Genomic DNA, 25,335 nt, shown 5'->3' on the forward strand with positions numbered 1-25,335 from the left:
GCTTTTTAGCCACCGGTCGCAACGGTACTACATCTCCCAGAGGCCTCTAGGCTCAGTGCTCCCTCCCGCGAGAACTAGCCCCTCTCCTGAGGAGTAGGCGGGATCTTCTGGCGGGTTCGGGCAAACGGCCTCGGGTGCTGCGGGAGCTGTTAGCGTTCGAGTAGTTCCAAGTAGCGTAGAGGGGTGCTGACGCTATCGAAGGAGGCGTAGGTGAGGTGGCCTGGATCCCGGGGTTGGCGCCGGGTGGCTGGAACCTCTGGCCTGTGCGGGGTGTGTGAGGGAGCCAGCTGAGCAGGGGAGATTGTGAGGAGGGTGTGTGTCTAAATGTGACTGTGTCTCTGTGTCAGTGTGAGCGTGTACGGAACTGTGAGGGCGGGGAGGAGGGCTTGATTTGCGGTTATAATTGTTTATGTGTGATGAGGTTTAATTGTGTGACCGGGTTTTTGCGAGTGTAGTGTTCTTTGACCGCGTTTGTAAAGATGGGTGTCTTCTTCGTGCGTGTTAGTTTATGACCATTTGCTGAACTGTGGGTGTGGGATGCCTTAACTGTCAGATCTGTGATTGTGTTTACGCATAATGTATGTATTTGTGATATTATTGGTGTAGGGTGCGTGTCAATTCATTGTTGTCACTGTGTCCCCATGAAGCGTGGCAGTGGGAATGGGAGTGAGTGGGTGCCTATGACTGCGATTGTGACTGTTCTGTTCCCGTTGTATGTCTGCTTGTGTGACCATGTGTAGCCCGTTGTGTTTAGGTTTGGGGTGTCTGTGTCCCCGTGATGTGAGCTGGTGGGATTATGTGTCGGTGGAGCACTGTAGTTGTGGGGCGCCTTTGTCTGCCTTTGTGACTCCAGCGCTCTGCTCCCGGGGGACCTCTGTGGGCTCAGGGACAGAATCTGCCCAGAACTGCAGTGACCCTGCTCTTGTCTTGATGCTGGAATTGAACAGGATGCCCTAGTCTTGCCTGACTACATTTATGCGTGGCGGGGGTTGGTTGACCTGGGCTCCCAGAAGAACCTGGTATTTCCTGACTCCTGTCTTCTTCCTCAGCTCTGCTTTGATGATCGCGCAGTGGCTTCCAGAGTGGAGTAAAGAATGGCTGTTGAACATCCACCAGACTCCTGCAAGGTAGTTTGTTTCCCCTTGTTTCCGGAAATCCCCCTTTCTTTGTCAGGACTTGACTTGCTTTTTCTGCTGTTGAAAATTCTTTCCCATCCGGTGACTTGATCCCTGGAATTTCCCCTTTGAGAATATAGGATTGGCTGCAAACCCCAAGCCTTCACAGGCAACTGATTTTCTCTTACTAATTTGTCAAATGGTTTAATTTTCCTTTATGCTTTTTAAAAAAATGCTGTTTCTTTCTATTTATAAAAGTAAGACATGACTATTTTAAATAATTTCAGAAATGCATCTTTTGAAGAAAATTTCAATTCCCACTTAAAACCAAGGCTAATTTTTTGGTATTTTCTTCCTGGTCTGTTTTATGTACATATATAAAATGTGATTTTTAAAAATGGAATTCATTCAGCATTTACCATTAAAGCCATTTTAACATAAAATTATATTTAAGTATTTTCCCACATGATTTAATATTTGAAACATTTTTAGAAGTGCATATTTATTTGAATGCCTGTGGCGTCTTTTTTTTTGTTGCTCCCAAATTAGATATAGAAATGGCATATCCTACTCATTTGTGTCATTTAATACATAACTGTAAACACTCACAATAGGGAGTACCTAAGAAATAGAATACAACCATCTCTAAAGAAACCTCCTATATACCTTTCCACATTCACAAACAATTGGGTTCCTCTGGTGGTGACCACTGTGATCATTTCTTTGCCTTTCATTAGAACTTTAGTGTATGAATTCCAAAATCATAGAAGGTCTAGTTTATGTGTTTTCTTTGTATGAACAGACATTCTTTTGTGCCTTTTTCATAAAAATATGAGCTTCATTCATGTTTCCTATAACTACAATTCATTTTTTTTCCATTGCTGTATATATATTATCTTGGATAGTAACATCACAATTTACTGTTTATCCATTCTACTTTTCGTGGTTATATGACTTTCTTCCAGTTTGTAACTGTTACAAGTGATGTGACTATGAATATTTTGTGCACATATTTTGGTACATGTGTGCTTGCATTTCTTTAGCATATATGCTAAAATTGTGATTAAATTGCTGAGGAATGTAGTTTGTACATCTTCAGTTTTACTGACAATGTCAAACTGTTCTCTAAAAATACTGAGCAAGTTTTTACTTGTATCAGCAGTTTATAAAGATTCTTTTTGCTCCACATTTATGCCAAACCTTGGCATCATCATACTTTAAAATTTTTGCCAATTTGGTGGCTGTCTGATGTTATTAATCACATAGCTAATTGGTATTTTCCTTGATTGTCAATGAAAATGGACACCAATTCTTGCCCAGTTGGTTGTCTTCTTTTATAAAATGCTTGTTCAAGTATTTTTCCAATTTTTAATTGGGTTCTTTTTCTATGATTAAAACATATATATCTTTATGTCTATATCTATAGCTATAGATACCTATCTATATATATATATGTCTTCTGTATAATAGTGACTATTTTCTTCTTCTCTGGTTTGGTTTTTCATTTTTGTGCCTTTTGATGAATAGAGGTTTAGGATTTAAATGTTATGAAATCTTTTTCAGTGGTTAATGTTTATTTAAGAAATTTTCTGCTACCTTGAGGTAATGAAGATTTTCTTATGTTCTTTCTAAAAGCTCCCCAGTCTTTGACTCTAACATGTAGGTCTTTACACTACCTGGAATTGATTTCTGTAGGTAGTGGTGTAATTCCATTTTATCCCCTGTATAGGTATTCATTTGTTCCAGTATCATTTATTGTAAAGTTCATCTTTTCTACACTGATCGGTAATGCCATTTTAGTAAAAAATGAAGTGATTATATATGTCTACATCTATTTCTGGACATTATATACTGTTCCATTGCTCAGTTTTTCTCTTCTTGCTTCAATATCATGCTATCTTATTCACAGTGATGTTATAATATTGGAGCAAATCCTCTTACCTCTTGTTCCTCAAGAGTGTCTTGGCTGTTTGTGTTCCTCTGCATTTAAATTTTTTGAAATAGCTTTGTTACATTCAAGCATCTTTTGTGATTTAGATTGAATTGCACTTTATCTATAATTGAGTAGAAATTTGGTGAATCTTCTAATAACATGAACCTCTCAGTTGTTTTAGGTCTTCTTAAGGTTATCTCAATAAGATCTTGCTTATCTCCTGTAAATAGTCCTAGGCAGATAGGAACCATATAATCCATTGTATAGTATTCCCCTTTTGCATTGACTGCCAGGAATCTGAGCACTTCAAATAATAAGTCATAGTAATAATTTTAGCCTATGTTTATGATATTGAGTATCTGTTACCTATGACCATTGTATATGATTAGAATTTCAGCTGTGTTTTTTTTAAATTTAAAATTCTAATTTTTTAAAATTTAATTTTGTTTTTTCAGTGTGGGGTGTGCAACTCTTGATTTCAGAGTTGTGAGTTCGAGCCCCATGTTGGGTGTCAAAATTACTTAAAATTAAAAAAAAAAAAAGTGCCTGGGTGCTTTAGTAAGTTAAACATCTGTCTTGGGCTCAGGTCATGATCCTAGCATCCTGGGACGGAGCCAGCATCTGGCAGGGAGCCTGCTTCTCTGTCTCCCTCTGCCTCCCAACCGTGGGCGGGGAGCCTGTTTTTCTTTCTCCCTCTGCCTCACTTCCAGCTTGTGCTCTTTCTCTCTCTCTTGCTCACTCTCGTCTCCCAAATAAATAAATTCTTTAAAACATTAAAAATATAGGTATAGCCTTACATACAGATATAGATATCTATTGTCTAAAATGTTTATTTTAATAACATTCTGGTCAAATCAGTTCTGCTTTTTATGGTACCTTTTACTATTCTTTCCATATTATATTTCTTTTTTATTTGCACTTTCCTCTTCCCCCTATCTTTTTTTTTTTAAGATTTATTTATTTGACAGAGAGAGATCACGAGTAAGCAGAGAGGCAGGCAGAGAGAGAGGAGGAAGCAGGCTTCCCGCTGAGCAGAGAGCCTGATGTGGGGCTCCATCCCAGGACCCTGAGATCATGACCTGAGCTGAAGGCAGAGGCTTAACCCACTGAGCTACCCAGGTGCCCCGCTCTTCCCCCTATCTTCTACTGTCCTTTGTCAGATTTTTTTTTTTTTTTAAAGATTTTATTTATTTATTTGACAGAGCGAGATCACAAGCAGGCAGAGAGGCAGGCAGAGAGAGAGGAGAAGCAGGCTCCCCGCTGAGCAGAGAGCCCGATGCGGGGCTCGATCCCAGGACCCTGGGATCATGACCCGAGCCGAAGGCAGAGGCTTAACCCACTGAGCCACCCAGGTGCCCCTGTCAGATATTTTTTGCCTTTTCATCTTTGCCATCTAGTCTTATTAACTATTTGGTTTAAATTTTGGCTTCTTCAGAATAAAAAAAAACATATCAGATTATTTTACCTGTGCTAGTCTTACTGTAATATGGTGTAAAAAGCATGAGTTCTAGTATCAGATGTGGCTTCTGATCTCAGCTGCACCACTTGTGAGCTGTTTAACCTGTAAAGGAGAGGTTCTTATTCTCACTTAATATTGAGAATGAAATAACATATGTGTAGAACACTTGGTACACATCAGAAGTTCAATAAATGTTAGCTCCCTTTCTCCTCTACTTTTCATTCTTGGGACCTCTATATCAATTACAGTATAAAGCACTTAACTAAAGGCCTTTTGATGGTTCCTAAAGGATTTTTTAAAAATTGAGGTATGCACGTATTGCATGGAGCACTGGGTGTGGTGCAAAAACAATGAGTACTGTTATGCTGAAAATAAATAAATAAATAAGAAAAATTGAGGTATGAATGACATGTAACCTTATATTAGTTTCAGAAGTACAACGTAATGATTTGGTATTTGTATACATTTTGAAATGACCCCACAGTAAGTCTAGTTAATATCCATTACCATACGTAGTTTTTTTTTCTTGTAATGAGGATTTTTAAGATTCAGTTTATTAGCAACATTCAAATATACAGTGCAGTATTATTTACTACCCATGACTAACTTGTTTTATAACTGGAAGTTTGTGCCTTTTGAATCCCTTTATGCATTTCGCACCCCCACCCCCAGTCTCTGGCAACTACCAACCTGTTCTCTATGTCTACAAGCTTGGCTTTTATTTGTTTGTTTAAATTCCACGTATAAGTGAAAGTATATGGTATTTACTTTTGTCTGACATGCTTCAATTAGCATAATGACCTCAAGGTCCATCTATATTGTCACAGATGGAAAAATTTCGTTCTTTCTATGACTGAATAATATTCCGATAATCTTTATTCATCCATTGTTGGTCACACAGATTGTTTCCATATCTTGGCTATTGCAAACAATGCTGCAGTGAACATGGGGGTGCATATATCTTTCTGAATTCGTGTTTTCATTTTCTTTGGGTAAATACTCAGAAGTGGAATTGCTAGATCATATGGTAATTACATTTTTAATTTTTTGAAAAACCTCTATACTGTTTTCCATAGTGGCTACACCAATATATGTTCCTATCAGCATGGCAAAAGGGTTCCCTTTTCTCCATATCCTTCTCAACACATTATTTCTTATATTTTTGATAATAGCCACTCTAACAGTTGTAAGGTGATATCTCATTGTGGTTTTTGATTTGCATTTCCCTGATGGTTAGTAATATTGAGTATCATTTCACATACTCTTGGCCATCTGTACGTCTTCTTTGGAGCAATGTTTATTTGGAACCTCTGCCCATTTAAAAAATCAGAATGTTTATTTGCTATTGAGTTGTATTACTTCCTTATATATTATCATTTGCCCTCTAATCTGGTATATAATTTGTAAGTATTTTCTCTCCTTCAGTAGGTTGCCTATTTTGTTGATTTCCTTTGCTAGTCAGAAGCTTTTTAGTTTGATATAGTCCACTCAATTTATTTTTGCTTTTTTGCCTTGCTTGTGGAGTTATATCCAAAAAATCATATCTAAGACCAATGTCAAGGCGCTAACAGCCTCTCTTTCCTTCTAGGAGTTTTATGGTCTCAGGTTTTACATTCCAGTCTTTTATCCATTATAAGTTAATTTTTTGTATGGTCTAAGATAGTAATCTAGTTTCATTCTTTTGCATGTGGCTGTCTAGTTTTTCCAACACCATTTATTAAAGAGGCTGTCCTTTCCCTTTTGTTTATTTTTGGCTCCTTTATTGAAATTAGTTGGCCATAGTTTATTTCTGGGTTTGTGGTGTGTGGGTTTATTTTTGGGTCTCCATTCTGTTCCACCAGTCTATGTATTTGGTTTAATGCCAATACCATACTGTTTTGATTACTATATCAAAACAATAATATACTTTAAGATCAGGGAGCATGAGGTGTCCAGCCTTATCCCCCAAAGGATCTTAGAGGCATTCTCCTCAAATGCTTTGTAAATCATTGAGAGCCAGGATTATATATTTCAATTTTCTTATACACATAACTTTTATTCTAATTTAAATTTGCTTTGCTGTGTATTGGGTATCTAAATTCAATTTTTTTTAATTTACTCAGGATTGTTCCATTTTTATCTAGTAATTACTTATTTCCTTTTCCATTACTTTGCATTGTCTACTTGGTGTTATATTATTTAAATAGGTTGTGTTATTTCCTAAGTTTTTAAAAAATTTATGTCTCTGTGCCTGTACCTGTGCCATGTTTAGATCATTTTACAAAGATTTTACAAATCTTTGAATACCTGATCAAATATGACTTTTTTCTGAAAATAGGTATATTCTCTGTTCCTTTCATTACAAAATAATTTTTTATTACAATGAATTTAGAAGATAGAGAAGCACAAATAAAAAACAAAGGTCGTCTGTAGCCCTTTCAATTAAAGACTACTGTCAAATTGTTAGCGCAGTGCTTAGAATTCTTTCTTTAGGGCGCATGGGTGGCTTAGTGGGTTAAGCCTCTGCCTTTGGCTTGGGTCATGATCTCAGGGTCCTGGGATTGAGTCTGGCATTGGGCTCTCTGCTCAGCGGGGAACCTGCTTTTCCCTCTCTCTCTGCCTGCCTCTCTGCCTATTTGTGATCCCTCTCTCTCTGTCAAATAAATAAATAAAAAGTCTTAAAAAAAAAAAGAATTCTTTCTTTAATGTGATCTTACTATGGCCACTGACCTGTAACCCATCTTTATCATGCCAAATACATTATGAACAACTGTCATGCTTTTACACACTTATCTTTACTATGAGCTGTAATGGTCTCATAGTGTTAGCATCTTATCAAGCCCATTTTGTTGAATATGGTTTGCTTACAAACTATTGCCTTTATAAACAAGTATCTCCTTAGTCTGAATGCTAGTGTTTCCTTTTTTTTTTTAAAGATTTTATTTATTTATTTGACAGAGATAGAGATGTATCAGTTTTATCAGATAAACTGGGGAATGTACTCTCTGTTTTTTTTTTTAATTTGAAGTTCAAAGTTTTGTACATTCAGGCATGTATAAAGTATATTCTAGATTTGAATTTCATGAAGTGTATCCCCCACCCCTCCAGGTCTGCAAGAGATGAGGAAATAAATTTGACATATAGAGCACTGTCTTTATTGCCCATCAGTGTACCTTCAACAATATTTGCTATGTCCAAGAGACCATGAAATACACCCAGGAGGGTGTCCTTTATATATATAACACAAATACTTCTTGCAAAAAAGACAAAGGAAAGTATAGTAAGCTCTAACAATTTTCCAAATACTCATCTTGCCTTTTTTTTTTTTAATCAAGGATAATTTCTTAATATATATTATACATTAAGACTGGGTTAAGTTGGCTGTGCTTTTCTCTGAAAAGGAAAGATCAAAGATAAACCAAAGCCAAAAAAAAAAAAAAAGGATCAACTACATCATGATATGATGCTACTTTAAAATTAGATCAATCTCTGTTCACTGATTATTGTATTATCAAATGGGACCTTAGGGAAGGATAAGACATTTGAGAGCCTTACTAACTGAACCAGGGAACACCAGCTGGTTTTTCTAAGAGTTCTATAGATCTAGGAGCAGCTGGCTGTTCAGTTGGAAGAGCCTGAGACTCTTGATCTTCGGGTTGTGAGTTTGAGCCCCATGTTGGGTGTCGAGATTACTTAAATAAATACAGTTTTAAAAGAAAGTTAACTAGATCTAGGTCTCTGGAACAGAAGCCAACAGTGATGACCTATTACAACTTCAGGCAATATATTTTAACTCTAGGGATACAGCACTATTTATAGAGAATAGCCTCTTTTGGCTCTTTGGTGCAGTCAGAAAAAGGAGTTTAGAGACATCCAAGAAAGATGACTTACTTAAGGAGGAATTTGTCTGTTTCTCAAATCATATGTAGATTTTGAACATAAAACAAGAATGTAGCTTTCCCTTCCCTGGTATTGATATGCTTGCCATATATTGCCATTTATATATATGTATATGTTAAATCACTTTATAAAGTTGTGACATCTTAAAACCCAACAAGATTTTAAAATTTATTTTATTTTATATATATATATTTATTTATTTATTTGACAGGCAGAGATCACAAGTAGGCAGAGAGATAGGCAGAGAGAGGCGGGCGGGTGGGGGGGGAAGCAGGTTCCCTGCTGAGCCGAGATCCAGATGCAGGGCTCGATCCCAGGACACTGGGATCATGACCTGAGCCTGGGATCATGACCTGAGCCAAAGGCAGAGGCTTAACCCACCGAGCCACCCAGGCGCCCCATAAACCCAACAAGATTTTTTTAAGCCAATCTTTCTTTTTTAAAAAAAGATTTTATTTACTTGACACAGAGAGAGAGACAGTGAGAGAGGGAACACAAGCTGGGGGAGTGGGAGAGGAAGAAGCAGGCTCTTTGCAGAGCAGGGAGCCCGATGTGGGACTTTATCCCAGGACCCTGGGATCATGTTCTCAGCGAGAGGCAGACGCTTAATGACTAAGCCACCCACGTGCCCCAAAACAACAAGATTTAAAATGAAATTCTGATACAATTATAATAGAGAATCAGGAACAAAAAAGTAATAGGTTACCTGACAATTCACTGGATGAAATGTCTAACAGAACACTTTTTATTACGATTTTGTGGACTTACACAAAATAACTATATGGCATAATAAGATAGGGATAATTGATAAATGAAAATGCCATTTCTTTTCTTTCTTTCTTTTTTTTTTTTTAAGATTTTGTTTATTCATTCAACAGACAGATATCACAAGTAGGCAGAGAGGCAGGCAGAGAGAGAGGAGGAAATAGGCTCCCTGCTCAGCAGAGAGCCTGATGCAGGGCTCCATCCCAGGACCCTGAGATCATGATGAGCTGGAGGCAGAGGCTTAACCCACTGAACCACCCAGGTGCCCCGAAAATGCCATTTCTTGAGCTTTATTATGTGCAAGACATTATATATAATACCTTGTAAACTGTAGATTTTTTGCTAATATTATATAGAGGAGAAAATTGAGTTTTAGTAGGACAAATAATTTTCCCAAGGACATAAGTGTTGGGGCCTAGATTTTAGGACCTGGATTGAAAGCTGGCTTGTCAGACTTCAGAGCTAATGATTCTTTTTTTTTTTTTAATTTTATTTATTTATTTGTCAGAGAGAGAGAGTGAGTGAGCAAAGGCAGACAGAGTGGCAGAGGGAGAAGCAGGCTCCCTGCGGAGCAAGGAGCCCAATGTGGGACTTGATCCCAGGACGCTGGGATCATGACCTGAGCCGAAGGCAGCTGCTTAACCAACTGAGCTACCCAGGCGTCCCCAAAGCTAATGATTCTTTTTTTTTTTTTTTTTAAAGATTTTATTTATTTACTTGACAGAGAGAGATCACAAGTAGGCAGAGAGGCAGGCAGAGAGAGTGAGAGGGAAGCAGGTTCCCCGCCGAGCAGAGAGCCCGATGCGGGACTCGATCCCAGGACCCTGAGATCATGACCTGAGCCGAAGGCAGAGGCTTAAACCACTGAGCCACCCAGGCGCCCCAGAGCTAATGATTCTTAAGCAAGATAGTTTGGATCTAAATCTCCAGGAAAGATATAAAAAAATTAGTTAACATATCATGGACAAAATGGAAGTTTATTCTCACTTAGGGAAAGGCAGTTTTCTTGAATTTTCTCAAACTCTTCTTTTCAGTTGTACTAACAAAAGCCAAAAAAGATTAGTCTCACTAAACGGTGCTGTAGATGTACAAAGATTCTTAATTAAACAGCATGCACACACATATATATCCAGATATATATGTGTACATATACGTTGATGAAGGGGAGGGAGATTAGTCAGAGTTCTCCAGGGAATCAAAACCAATAGGAAAAATATATAAATATATAATAAGGAATTGTGTCATGCAATAATGGAGGCTGACAAGCACCAAGATCTGTAGTCCACAAACGAGAGAACCAGAAGAGCTGACGGTAGTGTTCCAGTCCAAAGGCCAGTAAGTATGAGATCTGGGAAGTGCTACTGTTTCAGTTTGAGTCTAAATGCAGGAAGAAATCAGATGGTTCAGCTAGAAAGAAGTCATGCAGGAAAAATTCCCTTTATTCACTGGGGTTTCAGACTTTTGTTCTGTTCAGGCCTTCAGTTGATTGTATGAGGCCCACCCACATTACAAAGGGCAATCTGCTTTACTCAGTCATTTATTCACAAGTCAGTTTACTTATTTAAATGTTGAACTCATTAAAAAACACCCTCACAGGGGCTCCTGGGTGGCTCAGCTGGTTAAGCATCTGCCTCCGGCTCAGGTCATGATCCCAGGGTCCTGGGATCGAGCCCTGTATTGGGCTCCCTGCTGGGTGGGAGTCTGCTTCTCCCTTTCCTCCCCACTCATGCTCTCTCACTATCTCTCTCTCTCAAATAAAAAAATAAAATCTTAAAAAAAAAAACCCTTACAAAAACACTCAGTAATATTTGACAAAAAATATTTTTTTGAAATAATAACCCATATAACTGTCATGCAGTTTAAAAAATACTTTGCTGTTACCTCACATCCCTCTGCCTACCCAAACAAAATTAATCTTTTTTTAAATTTCCTACTGAAGTGTAACCATTAAAAAGACTTCTTTAAAAATAACTCCTCTGCTATTATAGACATCCATTTTACCAACTTTTTGTGACAACCCAAGGAATGTTTTATAATTTTGCCTCCTTCTAAACTTTTTCTAAATTAAATCATACTGTGTGTTTTGTTAATTTTGTATTTAATATTTTTAAAATTAATGAATGTGGAGTAGTTTAGATGTATCTTGTTTATTTTCACTGCTGTGTGCTAGTTCATGTCAATAGCTGTATGACTATGTCATACTTTACTTTATCCAGTATATATTTTTTGTAGATATTGTGGTTTTCATCTCTTTGCTCTTAATAAAAACTGTTGCTGTAAACATTCTAGGAAATGTTTTTCCTAGGAGTGTAATTGCTGAATCATAGGACTTTGTATATTAACCTAAATAATAACAAACTGTTTCAGAGTGGTTCTATGAGATTCTGTTTCTAACAGCGTATGTTCACCTACTGCTTCATATCTTTGCCAAGATTTGGAATCCTTACACTTTTTATCTGATGTATTTATAGTGATCTGTCATTATGGTTTTAACTTATAATATCTCAATTACTAAAGAAACAACAGCTTTTCATTTCAGTTTTCTTTTGCCTTTTTTTCCCCAAAGGTTTTTCTTATTTAGGTGAATTCACATAATAGTTAACCATTTTAAAGTGTACAATTCTGTTGTAGTTAGTGTAAATTCCATGGTATTTAATCTGTTTTCACAATGTTGTGCACATATCAGCTCTCTCTAGTTTCAAAATTTTCTTCATCCCATAAAACACCCTTAGCTGTTTGAAGCACAAAAACTTTGACTTTGATGAATTAAAATGTATTTTTCATTACTTATACTTTTCAAAGTACAAGTAATACTTGTCAAGTACTTGAAATAGTATGATTACTAAGAATATATAGCCAATTCCAAGGTCATAAAGATTCATAAATCCCTATGTTTTCTTGAAAGAGTTTTTTATATGGACAGCTGCGTGTCTCAGTTGATTAAGTGTTTGCCTTGGGTCCTGGAATCAAGCCCTGTGTTGGGCTTTCTGCTCACTGGGGAGCCTGCTTCTCCCTCTGCCCCTCCACCCTGCTTGTGCCCCTGCCCTCGCACTCTCTGTCTCTCTCTCAAATACATAAATAAAATCTTTTAAAAAAATAGTTTTATGGGTTAGTGCTTATATTTAGGTTATTGATCCATTTTGAGTTAATTTTTTAAATTGTTAAGCCAATTTTTATGAAAGAGGACTTTAAATTTTTTAAAATTCTAGTTCAATTAACATACAGTGTTATTTTAGTTTCAGGTGTACAATAAGTTTATTCAACAATTCTATACATTACTCAGTGTTCATCACAGTAAGTGTACTGTTAATCCCTTTCATCCAGGGATTAATCCACTGTTAATCTATTTTATCCACTATTAATCTATTTCATCCATCCTCCTACTGACCTCTCCCCTGATGACCATCAGTTTGTTCTGTATATTTGAGTCTTTTTTTGGTCTCTTTTTTCTTTCTTTGTTTCTTAAATTCCACATGTGAGTGAAATCATATGGTATTTTTTTGATTGATTTATTTCACTTAGCATTGTATTCTCTAGGTCCGTCCATGTTGTTGCAAATGGCAAGATTTTATTCTTTTTTATGGCTGAGTAATACTCCATTATGTGTATATATAACACATCTTTATCTATTCATCTATTGATGGACATTTGGGTTGCTGCTATAATTTGGCTATTGTAAATAATGCTGTAATAAACATAGGGGTGCATAGATCTTTTTCTTCCTTTTCTTTTTAAAATTTAATTAATTTAACTTTTAAATTAATTAGCATATGACATATTATTGGTTTCGGAGGTAGAGGTCAGTGATTCATCAGTCTTACATAATACCCAGTGCTCAGTACATCACATGCCCTCCTTAATGACCATCACCCAGTTACCCTACACCCCATTCCCCCCTCCTCCAACTGGTAATCCTCAGTTTGTTCCTATGATTAAGAACCTCTAATGGTTTGTCTCCCTCTCTGATTTGTCTTGTTTTATTTTTTCCTCTCTCTTCTATGATCCTCTGTTTTGTTTCTTAAATTCCACATATGAGTGAGATCATATAATTTTCTTTCTCTGACTGACTCATTTTGCTTAGCATAATACCATCTATTTCCATCCATGTTGTTGCAAATGGCAAGATTTCATTTTTTGATAGTTGAGTAGTATTCCATTATGTATATATACCACATCTTTATCCATTCATCTTGTAGATGGTCTTTGGGCTATTGTGGACATTTCTGCTATAAACATTGGATCGCTACATTTGTGTCTTTGGGGGTAAAAACCCACTAGTGCAATTGCTGGTTCATAGGATAGCTCTATTTTCAACTTCTTGAGGAACTTCCATACTGTTTTCCAGGGTAGCTATACCAGCTTGCATTCCCACCAACAGTGTAAGAGGGGTCCCCTTCCTCTGCATCCTTGCCAACATCTGTCCTTTCCTGACTTGTTAATTTTAGCCATTCTGACTATGAGGTGATAGATCTTTTTGAATTAGTGTTTTCATATTCTTTAGTTAAATACCCAGTAGTGGATTTACTGAATCATATGGGCATTCTACTTTTAATTTTTTTTTTGAGGAGTCTCCATACTGTTTTCCACAGTGTTTGCACGAATTTGGATTCCCACCAACAGGGCCCCAATATTCCTTTTTCTCCACATCTTCACTAGCACTCGTTGTTTCTTTATTACTGATTTTAGCTATTCCGACGGGTGTGATGTAGTATCTCATTGTGTTTTTACTTGCATTTTCCTGATGCTTAGTTATGTTGAGCATCTTTTCATGTGTCTGTTGGCCAACTGTAAGTCTTTGGAAAAATGTCTGTTCATGGGTTCTGCCCATTTTTTAATTGGATAATTTGGTTTTGGGGTGTTGAGTTGTGTAAGTTCTTTATATATTTTGTATAGTAGCCCTTTATTGGATATATCATTTGAAAATGTCTTCTTCCATTCAGTAGGTTGTCTTTTAGTTCTGTTGGTTGTTTCCTTTGCTGTGCAGAAACTTTTTATTTTGATGTAGTTTATTTTTGCTTTTATTTTCCTTGCATCAGGAGACAAGCATCATGAAAAATGTTGCTGTGACTGATGTTGGAGAAATTACTGCTTGTGTTCTCTTCTAGGACTTTTATGGTTTCTAGTCTTACATTTAGGTACTTAATCCATTTTGAGTTTATTTTTGTGTATAGGGTGAGAAAGTGGGTCCAGTTTCATGAGTTAATATTTTTAAGGATTTTATTTATTTGACAGAGAGAGACAGAGCAAGAGAGGGAACACAAGCAGGAGGAGTGGGAGAGGGAGAAGCTGGCTTCCTGCAGAGCAGGGAGTCTGATGCGGGGCTTGATCCTAGGACTCTGGGATCATGACCTGAGCCAAAGGCAGACACTTAAGACTGAGCCACCCAGGCACTCCGCATGAGTTAATTTTTTATATGAAGTGAGATTGGGGGTTTGACTTCATTCTTTTGAATATGTTTAACCAGTTGCCCTAGCACCATTTGTTAAAGAAATGTTTCTTTCCCCATTGTGCACACACACATACCCTCTCTCTTAAATAAACAAACAAACAAATAAATAAATAAAATCTTTTCTAAAAATTGTTTTTTTATATAGGTGGCATGTAAGAATGGATAAATGTGTTAAGCATGTGAGTTCTAGTATATCTGAAAAGGCCTTTTTCAACCAGTACATTGGTTCTTTTACAGGACAGGAATTCTACTTAAATTACTTTTCTTTAGAACTTTGTAATCATGACTTCCTGCTTAGAATATTATTGGGAATTCCAAAGCTGTTTTCATTTCTGCACCTTTATTTATGCCCTGTTTTTAATTTTTGGAACCTTTTATGGTTTTTTCTTTGTTCCTAGTGTCCTGGAACCTAATGTAAAATCTATCTTAGTGTGAATCAATTTTATTCTTTATGGTAGGTATCAAATGAGTTGATTAAATGTGGAGATTCATGTCCTTCAAGTCTGGAAAATTTCTTTTAAAAAAATATTTTATTTATTTATTTGACAGACAGAGATCACAAGTAGGCAGAGAGGCAGGCAGAGAGAGAGAGGAGGAAGCAGGCTCCCTGCTGAGCAGAGAGCGCAATGTGGGGCTCCATCCCAGGACCCTGGGATCATGACCTGAGCTGAAGGCAGAGGCTTTAATCCACTGAGCCACCCAGGTGCCCCAAGTCTGGAAAATTTCTTAAATGCTACTTTCTAAAACAATCTGTAATTTCTCTTTTCTTTGAAAATGTCCTAATATACAGCAAAATTGAGAGAATATTTCAGTGTACCCCATATAGCATTTGGTCTTCACCTAAAATTGCCAAGTGTTTACATTTCACCACATTTGCTTTATCTTTCTAAACACACACAGACACACACACTCACACATGTATTTCTCAACCTCCTTCCCTCCGAATCATTTGAAAATAAGTTGGGGACATCTGGACATTTTAACCCTTAATACTTTTAGCATGCATCTCCTAGATATACGGACATTTTACAAACAATAACAATGACATAGCAAATCTATGAAAATTTACATTAACTCATTAATATCACCTCAAGCCTTTCATGTTCAAGTACTTCCAGTGGTTCCCAAAAATGGCTTTTTTTTTTTTAAGCTGGTGTAATGTTTTTTGTTCATTTACTTGGTCACTTGTTTGTTTGATCTAGTATCCAGTCAAGATTCATGTATTATTTTGTTTGTTGGGTCTCTTTAGTCTCTTTTAATCTAGAACAGACTTTCTTTATTATTATTATTTTTTTAATATGACACTGAATGTTTTAGGCAATTCAGGACAGTTGTCTTATAGATTGTCTTAACAACCTCCATTTGTCTTTTGGATGGCTTTTTCATGTAAATTGGAGGCTTAGATTCAGCCTAAGTATTTGGCAAGCATACTATGTAGGTGATAGGATGGTATGCCTTTTATTGCATTACATTGGGAGGTATAGGTTGTTGCACTATTGGTGATGCCCAGTTTTTTTTTTTTAACTTAAGATTAAAGGTGGTGAATACTAAATCTTCCCAGTATAAAGGTATACTTTACCCTTTATAATTAGTAAATAGTCTGTGGAGTGATACTATGAGACCATTGAATATCCTTTTTTTTTTTCACTTTTTTAAAAATTTCTTTTCAGCGTAACAGTATTCATTGTTTTTGCACCACACCCAGTGCTCCATGCAATACATGCCCTCCCTATTACCCACCACGTGGTTCCCCAACCTCCCACCCCCAGCCCCTTCAAAACCCTCAGGTTGTTTTTCAGAGTCCATAGTCTCTCATGGTTCATCTCCCCTTCCAATTTCCCTCAACTCCCTTCTCCTCTCCATCTCCCCATGTCCTCCATGTTCTTTGTTATGCTCCACAAATGAGTGAAACCATATGATACTTGATTCTCTCTGCTTGACTTATTTCACTCAGCATAATCTCTTCCAGTCCCGTCCATGTTGCGACAGAAGTTGGATATTCATCCTTTCTGATGGAGGCATAATACTCCATCGTGTATATGGACCACATCTTCCTTATCCATTCGTCCATTGAAGGGCATCTTGGTTCTTTCCACAGTTTGGCGACTGTGGCCATTGCTGCTTTAAACATTGGGGTACAGATGGCCCTTCTTTTCACTACATCTGTATCTTTGGGGTAAAATACCCAGTAGTGCAATTGCAGGGTCATAGGGAAGCTCTATTTTTTTTAAAGATTTATTTATTTATTTGACAGAGAGATCACAAGTAGGCAGAGAGGCAGGCAGAGAGAGAGGGGGAAGCAGGCTCCCTGCCAAGCAGAGATCCCAATGCGGGGCTCGATCCCAGGACCCCGAGATCATGACCTGAGTCGAAGGCAGAGGCTTAACCCACTGAGCCACCCAGGCGCCCCTCTATTTTTAATTTCTTGAGGAATCTCCACACTGTTCTCCAGAGTGGCTGCACCAACTTGCATTCCCACCAACAGTGTAAGAGGGTTCCCCTTTCTCCACATCCTCTCCAACACACGTTGTTTCCTGTCTTGCCAATTTTGGCCATTCTAACTGGTGAAAGGTGATATCTCAATGTGGTTTTAATTTGAATCTCCCTGATGGCTAGTGATGATGAGCATTTTTTCATGTGTCTGATAGCCATTTGTATGTCTTCATTGGAGAAGTGTCTGTTCATATCTTCTGCCCATTTTTTGATATGATTATCTGTTTTGTGTGTGTTGAGTTTGAGGAGTTCTTTATAGATCCTGGATATCAACCTTTTGTCTGTACTGTCATTTGCAAATATCTTCTCCCATTCCGTGGGTTGCCTTTTTGTTTTGTTGACTGTTTCCTTTGCTGTGCAGAAGCTTTTGATCTTGATGAAGTCCCAAAAGTTCGTTTTCGCTTTTGTTTCCTTTGCCTTTGGAGACATATCTTGAAAGAAGTTGCTGTGGCTGATATCGAAGAGGTTACTGCCTATATTCTCCTCTAGGATTCTGATGGATTCCTGTCTCACATTGAGGTCTTTTATCCATTTCGAGTTTATCTTTGTGTACGGTATAAGAGAATGGTCGAGTTTCATTCTTCTACATATCGCTGTCCAGTTTTTGCAGCACCATTTATTGAAGAGACTGTCTTTTTTCCACTGTATATTTTTTCCTGTTTTGTCGAAGATTATTTGACCATAGAGTTGAGGGTCCGTATCTGGGCTCTCTACTCTGTTCCACTGGTCTATGTGTCTGTTTTTATGCCAGTACCATGCTGTCTTGGTGATCACAGCTTTGTAGTAAAGCTTGAACTCAGGTAACATGATGCCGCCAGTTTTGTTTTTGTTTTTCAACATTTCCTTAGCAATTCGGGGTCTCTTCTGATTCCATACAAATTTTAGGATCATTTGCTCCATCTCTTTGAAAACTACTGGTAGAATTTTGATCAGAATGGCATTAAAAGTATAGATTGCCCTAGGCAGTATAGACATTTTAACAATGTTTATTCTTCCGATCGAAGAGTATGGAACGGTCTTCCATCTTTTTGTGTCTTCTTCAATTTCTTTCATGAGTGTTCTGTAGTTCCTCGAGTACAGATCCTTTACCTCTTTGGTTAGGTTTATTCCCAGGTATCTTATGGTTCTTGGTGCTATAGTAAAAAAAAAACGAATATCCTTTTTCTTAACAACTGTTCACTTTCTGGTTTTAGAATTTATGGAGAATAATTGCCTAAATCAGTAATTAGATTGGTGTTTTCCAAATGATGATTTTCAGGTTTTTTTATTCCTACTAACACCCTGAAACTTGGCAGATACTTAACACACTTTTATTTTTATTTATTTATTTATTTTTAAAGATTTTATTTCTTTATTTGACAGAGAGAACACAAGTAGGTAGAGAGGGAGGCAGAGAGAGAGGAGGAAGCAGGCTCCCTGCTGAGCAGAGAGCCCGATGCGGGGCTCGATCCCAGAACCCTGGGATCATGACCTGAGCCGAAAGCAGAGGCTTTAATTCACTAAGCCACCCAGGCGCCCCCTTAACACACTTTTAAAAATGATCTTTTTCCATTAGATATTGAGCTGCCTTGCATGACCTTCCAATTTTCATTTATTTTCCATTTCCATATCTTGTTGTACTTTTTTTTTTTTTTAAGATTTTATTTACTTGTTTGACAGACAGAGATTACAAGTAGGCAGAGAGACAGGCAGAGAGAGAGAGGAAGGAAAGCAGGCTCTCTGATGAGCAGAGGGCCAGATGCGGGGCTCAGTCCCAGGACCCTGGGATCATGACCTGAGCGGAAGGTAGAGGTTTTAACCCACTGAGCCACCAAGGTGCCCTTGTTGTACTTTTAAAAGAGATTTCTTTCTTTTATCTTTTCATCTTTGTAATTACTTGTTTTTATTCCCACTTTATATTTTCATTTCCTAAGATCTTTTTTCCATCTCATTCCTTTTATGTCATCTGATTTTTTAGTATGTAAAATAACTTCTCATTTCCCTCTTAGGATATTAATGGTGGCTTCTGAACTTTTTCTTCTTTTCTTCTGTAGTTTCTCTTTTAAGTTCTTTGGGGTTTGTTTATTTAATCCTCTTTTACATTATGGGTTTTCCTTAAATATGTTATATTTGCCTCTTTGTAGTTTAGAATGGACACTATGAACCTGATTTTGCTTTCTGTATGCCAACTGGTAAATTTCCATAAGTACATAGTGCCTCCATTTCTTAAGCCTTTCTGGGGGTTCTGCAGCATATATCCTCCTCCTCTGGGTTTTCCTTTTGAGTTTGGTTTCATCATTGTTTGGTTTGTTGAGTTAGTCATCATTTATTTTTATGCCTTCCAACTTCAGAAGTTTTGTTGCTTCTATCTCTTTAATTCTCTTTACCTAAGCATTTGGTCCTTTTAAAAAATCCATTTCATTGATTTTAGTGAAGCCTTTAAAAGGGCAGGAAAAACTGCATGTGATTGACTTGTCCTCTTTGAGACAACATGTATTCTCTTTCTAGGGAAATCTTGTTTTTTTTCTTTTTTTTAAAGATTTTATTTATTTATCTGACAGAGAGAGAGATCACAAGTAGGCAGAGAGGCAGGCAGAGAGAGAGGAGGAAGCAGGCTCCCTGCGGAGCAGAGAGCCTGATGCAGGGCTCGATCCCAGGATCCTGAGATCATGACCCGAGCCAAAGGCAACGGCTTAATCCACTGAGCCACCCAGGTGCCCCGGGAAATCTTGTTTTTAAATGTTTATTTTTAAGGATAATGAATTTTGAAATTAATTTATTATATTAGGCATTCATTAAATTTATGTTGATCTTTTTGCACGTGCCAGAGTTCAAGTCGATTAAAGTAACATACATTGGCTGTCCTTCCTTCTTGAAGGTTGGTTCTGTTGTAGCAGACAGACATTAAGCAAACATTCAAATATGAAATTTACAATTGTAGGAGACAAATGTGTAATCGACATTTACCAAAACAAAAATACAAAGAATGGAAAGAAAAAAAGGGGGGAAATTGTTTTGGAGGTAATGATAAGATGTGCATAATTAAGACTGAGTATTGAAAATATCTTTATTAGTATATGCCACTTAGCAGAGACCTTAACAATGTCCAGGAACTGGTAAGGCCAAGAGAGGGCAGTGGAGAAGGGAATATGGACAAATATGTAGGGCAGATGAAATCACTTTGTGTGTGTGTATGGTGGGGGGAGTGTAACGATTTAGTGCATTTGAAGAACTGAAAAGACCAGTATAGCTATAAGTTATTGTTGAGGGGAGAGAAGTATTAGGTTGAAGAGGCAGGCAGGAGGCAGATTACTGAGGAATTGTTAAGACCAAGTTAAGGCATACAGATCCTATCCTAAGGACAATGGGGAATCACTGAAACATTTTTAACAGAACAATGCCAAGCTGGATATCACTCTCACAGCTAAGGGTGTAAAACTGGAAAGGCAGTTAACTAAATAAAATTCTACTTTTGTGTCCAAATGAAAGTTTGGGCCTGGATCATCTATTGACAGTGGAGATGGAAAGAACAATTTGAGGATATTTTTAGACCTACCCCAAATAATTTTGCTGTATAAGTGTTATAAGAAGAGAATAAAGCTCAGATGTTTTTCACCTTTGGAGTTTGATATATGTGCTCAGGGACTTAATTGATATATATATATATTTTTTTTTAAAGATTTTATTTATTTATTTTACAGCAGAGATCACAAGTAGGCAGAGAGACAGGCAGAGAGAGAGGAAGGGAAGCAGGCCTCCGGCTGAGCAGAGAGCCCAATGCAGGGCTCGATCCCAGGACTCCAGGATCATGACCTGAGCCAAAGACAGAGGCTTTAACCACTGAGCCACCCAGGCACCCCTAATTGATATATTTAAATCCATTCTTTTTCCTAGTCTCTTTTCTGGCGTGTAGGTCTTCCAAAATAGCCACTGAGCACTGTGCAGTTACTTTATACAACTACATAAATGTATTATGTGTGATTTCAGAATCATTCAATAATCATTGGATCTGGGGTTCAAAATACATATCTATTTGCATCCTTGCAACCTGCCAACAGTATCACATTACCTCTCTCTGCTCTTCCCTTCTTTCAGACTTTAAAACTAGATACTCCATTACACTAGCTTTTGCTACTTTCTTTGTTCTCCCAAGTTTAGCCTGATAGACTTCCTAGACAAATGTGGATTTTACCAAATGGCATAAATAAGCCACATTCTAAACACCATAGATTCTTCCTTGTGCATTGCTCATTCATCACATTCGTCTTTCATTTGGATACTGTTATATCTGGAGTAACATTCTCTTCTATTTCCTTCAGATTATATGCAATTTATGTTTGTTACTTGATTATTTATCCTAGACTTTTCCTTCTAGTTGTAGTTTCTTAATGCTCCAAACAACCCTAAGAAATGGGTTAAATGGTAATTTCCCTCATTTTAAAATGTATATGATGTTAGATTTATTCTCTAACAAAATTGAGGGAGAGTCTAGATGTCTTTATATTTATCGAGCTCCCTGTGTTTGAAGGGGGTTTTATTTAAATCACTATTTAGGAACAACTGACTAATCTGTTTTCCTAAATATCTCCTTCATCTTCCAGTGTGACTTCTTTTTACTTTCCTTTTCTATTTGTCAAATTTCCCAATCATATTTGAGAATGGTATAAGCTACTCAGTTTTTATGAAAATTAGTTTCAGTTAAGTCTTTTCATTTCTATTTTAAAGGTTTTTTTCTCACAGAACACAAAAAAAGTGAATGTTTGCTTTTATATTTTCTTTCAGACTGTGAATCAAGGTTGAGACCAAGAAATTATTTCTGAAAAAGGATATTTATGGAATAGAATCATCCTGATGAGAGATAATGGAAAGACTTATAAAAAACAGCATTGAGTGTTCAAGTTTCAGAGGTGATTGGGAATGTAAAAGCCAGTTTGAGAGAAAACAGGAATCTCAGGAAGGACATTTCAGTCAAATGATATTTACTTCTGAAGACATGCCCACTTTCAATACCCAGCATCAGAGAATACATACTGATGAGAAACTCCTTGAATGTAAGGAATGTGGGAAGGATTTTAGTTTTGTATCGGTCCTTATTCGACATCAGCGAATTCATACTGGTGAGAAACCTTATGAATGTAAAGAATGTGGCAAGGCCTTTGGTAGTGGTGCAAACCTTGCTTACCATCAAAGAATTCATACTGGTGAGAAACCTTATGAATGTAGTGAATGTGGAAAGGCCTTTGGTAGTGGCTCAAACCTTACTCATCATCAGAGAATTCATACTGGTGAGAAACCATATGAATGTAAAGAATGCGGGAAAGCTTTTAGTTTTGGATCAGGCCTTATTCGACATCAGATAATTCACAGTGGTGAAAAGCCTTATGAGTGTAAGGAATGTGGGAAGTCCTTTAGTTTTGAATCAGCCCTTACTCGGCATCACAGAATTCACACAGGTGAGAAACCTTATGAATGTAAGGATTGTGGGAAGGCCTTTGGCAGTGGTTCAAACCTTACTCAACATCGAAGGATTCATACTGGTGAGAAACCTTATGAATGTAAAGCATGTGGGATGGCCTTTAGTAGTGGTTCAGCCCTTACTCGGCATCAGAGAATTCATACTGGTGAAAAACCATATATATGTAATGAATGTGGGAAGGCTTTTAGTTTTGGATCAGCCCTTACTCGACATCAAAGAATTCACACTGGTGAGAAACCTTATGTATGTAAGGAATGTGGGAAGGCTTTTAACAGTGGCTCAGATCTCACTCAACATCAGAGAATTCACACTGGTGAGAAACCCTATGAGTGTAAGGAATGTGAGAAGGCCTTTAGAAGTGGTTCCAAACTTATTCAGCATCAAAGAATGCACACTGGTGAGAAACCCTATGAGTGTAAGGAGTGTGGAAAAGCCTTTAGTAGTGGTTCAGACCTTACTCAGCATCAGAGAATTCATACTGGTGAGAAACCTTATGAATGTAAAGAATGTGGCAAAGCCTTTGGTAGTGGCTCAAAACTTATCCAACACCAGCTAATTCACACTGGTGAAAAACCGTATGAATGTAAACAATGTGGAAAGTCCTTCAATAGTGCTTCAGCTCTTAATCGGCACCAGAGAATACACACTGGTGAAAAACCCTATGGATGTAAGGAATGTGGGAAGAATTTTAGTACAGGCTCAAGCCTTACTCAACATCAGAAAATTCATACTGGTGAGAAACTTTATGAATGTAAGGAATGTGGAAAGGCTTTTGGGAGGGGTTCAGAGAGTCAGCAACATAAAAAAAGTCATACTGGTGAGTAGCTCTGTGAACTGGAAACTTATGTTAGGATTATGTGGTTAAGGAAGGGCACAAGACACATAAGAAAATGTGTATTAGGGAGAGTCACTACAAATGTAATTAAGGTATAAATGCCTTACTTACGCTTTACAACTTCATCTGAGAGAATTTATACAGGAAAAGAAAAACCACTCTGAAGATCTCTATCTATATTCATTCTTTCATTATTTTTGGAAAATTCATACTTGTGAATATTAAAAATTTAAAAACTGCTTATTGTATTTTGCCTTTATTTTAAACATTGAAAAATTCATTTGGGGGCTAACCCTGCTACTTTTGTTTACTGATCCACCTCAAAATTATTTTAAGTTATTTATTGAGGGTCTAAATTTGCCCTTCTCCCTGTTTCTCATTTGAATGCCACTTATTTAATAGCCATATCTATTTTTGTATTTTTTATTGCCTGTTTGATGGTAAGTTGTATATTTATACATATGAAGCATAGATATCAGGTCAGTCTTCATTTTCTAAATTTGCATATCTGTGTTTGTATCTGTGTTCCATTTTGTTTGTGTTGTTACTGTTACTTTTAAGTATTCTTTAACATCTTGTTGCTCTGTATCTTTTGTTTTGGAATATTGTTTTACTTACCTTTTATAAAGTCTATACTCTTTTTGCAGAATAGTTCTTCTCTATATTAATGTAGATATGAACAAAAATAGTTATCTGTAATCATACCAACCATAGACAATCATTGTTGGATTTTTGTAGCAAACTCTTTAAGACCATGTCATTGTTTTTGAAAGAAAGTGTGATTGTGCTATACTATAACCAGCCTTTAATATTCTTTGTAAATATATTGTTACTCTTCTATTGGCTTGAAGGTATTCACCTGTCTTTATCAAGCCCCTATTTTGTTAAGTATGGAAAATTTTGCCATTATAAAGAGTTACCTTGATGGCTCCTTTTGAATGTGTCTTTATTTTTTTATTGTTCATTTCAGAGAAAATGTATGAGGTCTTTTCTGCTTTTAAAGATTTATACTATAATGTATAAGTTCTGCTTCCCTTGACCAATATTGTTGACCCTAGTTATTTTCCCAATGTTAACCAACTTATTTATTTTTCCAGATCCTTTTATATGCATATATAATGTGCTTATGGTAATGTGGGCATAATTAGCACACTTCAGAGGCTTGTTATGTGGATTCTACAATTGTGCCTATCACATAATAAAACTTGCTTAGTATTAGACTTTGTCATTATTATCTTTTCAATTTGTTATGGAAAAACCTGTAACTAGTATCCATGTTTTACTGAACATTAAAAACATTATAATGGAAAAGAGACATTCAGGTAAATGAATATAAGTAAAGTTTGACCGACATCTATTTCTTATGACAAGAGATAATTCATCTTAAAGAAAAATATGTGATGGTGAAGTATAAGAAGGAAAAATTCATACCAAGGTGAAAATAAATTCTTCATAGAAGTTTGAATTTTGAGGAATGACATCAGCATCATGACAGCATAAGCCGCCTACCCTCAGTTGACCTCCCCATGATTAACAAGTAAAGTGCCTCTGTGGTTGTTGTGGAATCCAACCCATAAGCTAAGGGACCTAAGAGGAGTCTCACCCACATTGAGTAATAAGCTGACAGTCCTTGATACAGGCTATGAAACCAGAAGTCTGAATCAGCTCCAGCCCCTCTTAGCACAATTAAGGGCAAATGTGGAGAGTGCTGAATTAAGCAGACACTCACAAATGAGAAAGTCTTTGTAGATCTCCAGATTTCCTGAGGAGAGAGTCTGGCACTGTGTTGGAAAAAAAGAAGGAGGGAGGGTGTAAAAGGAACTTTACCAGTGCCATACCTGCCCCAGGGTGGCATACCATGGAGCTGAACTAGCCAGCAATGACTTCTTCCACAGGGGAAAACAGTGGGTGATTGCCCAGCTTCCCTACTTGTGTCGGATGCTGCTGAAGAA

At 37.1% G+C, this 25,335-nt stretch overlaps 1 protein-coding gene across 2 annotated transcripts in view; it reads left to right on the forward strand.

Annotated features, from left to right (window-relative positions):
- Positions 1-120: 120 nt before the first annotated feature.
- Positions 121-25,335, forward strand: part of LOC123931496 (zinc finger protein 420) — a 166,526-nt gene continuing 141,311 nt past the window's right edge. Inside the window, exons 1-3 of one of the 2 annotated variants that reach the window (XM_045988667.1) lie at positions 121-210; positions 1,050-1,127; positions 21,855-23,369. In XM_045988667.1, coding sequence (XP_045844623.1) covers positions 21,934-23,369 — 1,436 coding nt within the window. In that variant the 5' untranslated portion in view covers positions 121-210; positions 1,050-1,127; positions 21,855-21,933. Of the gene's footprint in view, positions 211-1,049; positions 1,128-21,854; positions 23,370-25,335 lie in introns of those variants that run through there. The other variant, XM_045988663.1, reaches the window with a different exon arrangement.

The sequence above is a fragment of the Meles meles genome, chromosome 19 (assembly GCF_922984935.1).
Source record: "Meles meles chromosome 19, mMelMel3.1 paternal haplotype, whole genome shotgun sequence".
Taxonomy (NCBI): domain Eukaryota; kingdom Metazoa; phylum Chordata; class Mammalia; order Carnivora; family Mustelidae; genus Meles; species Meles meles.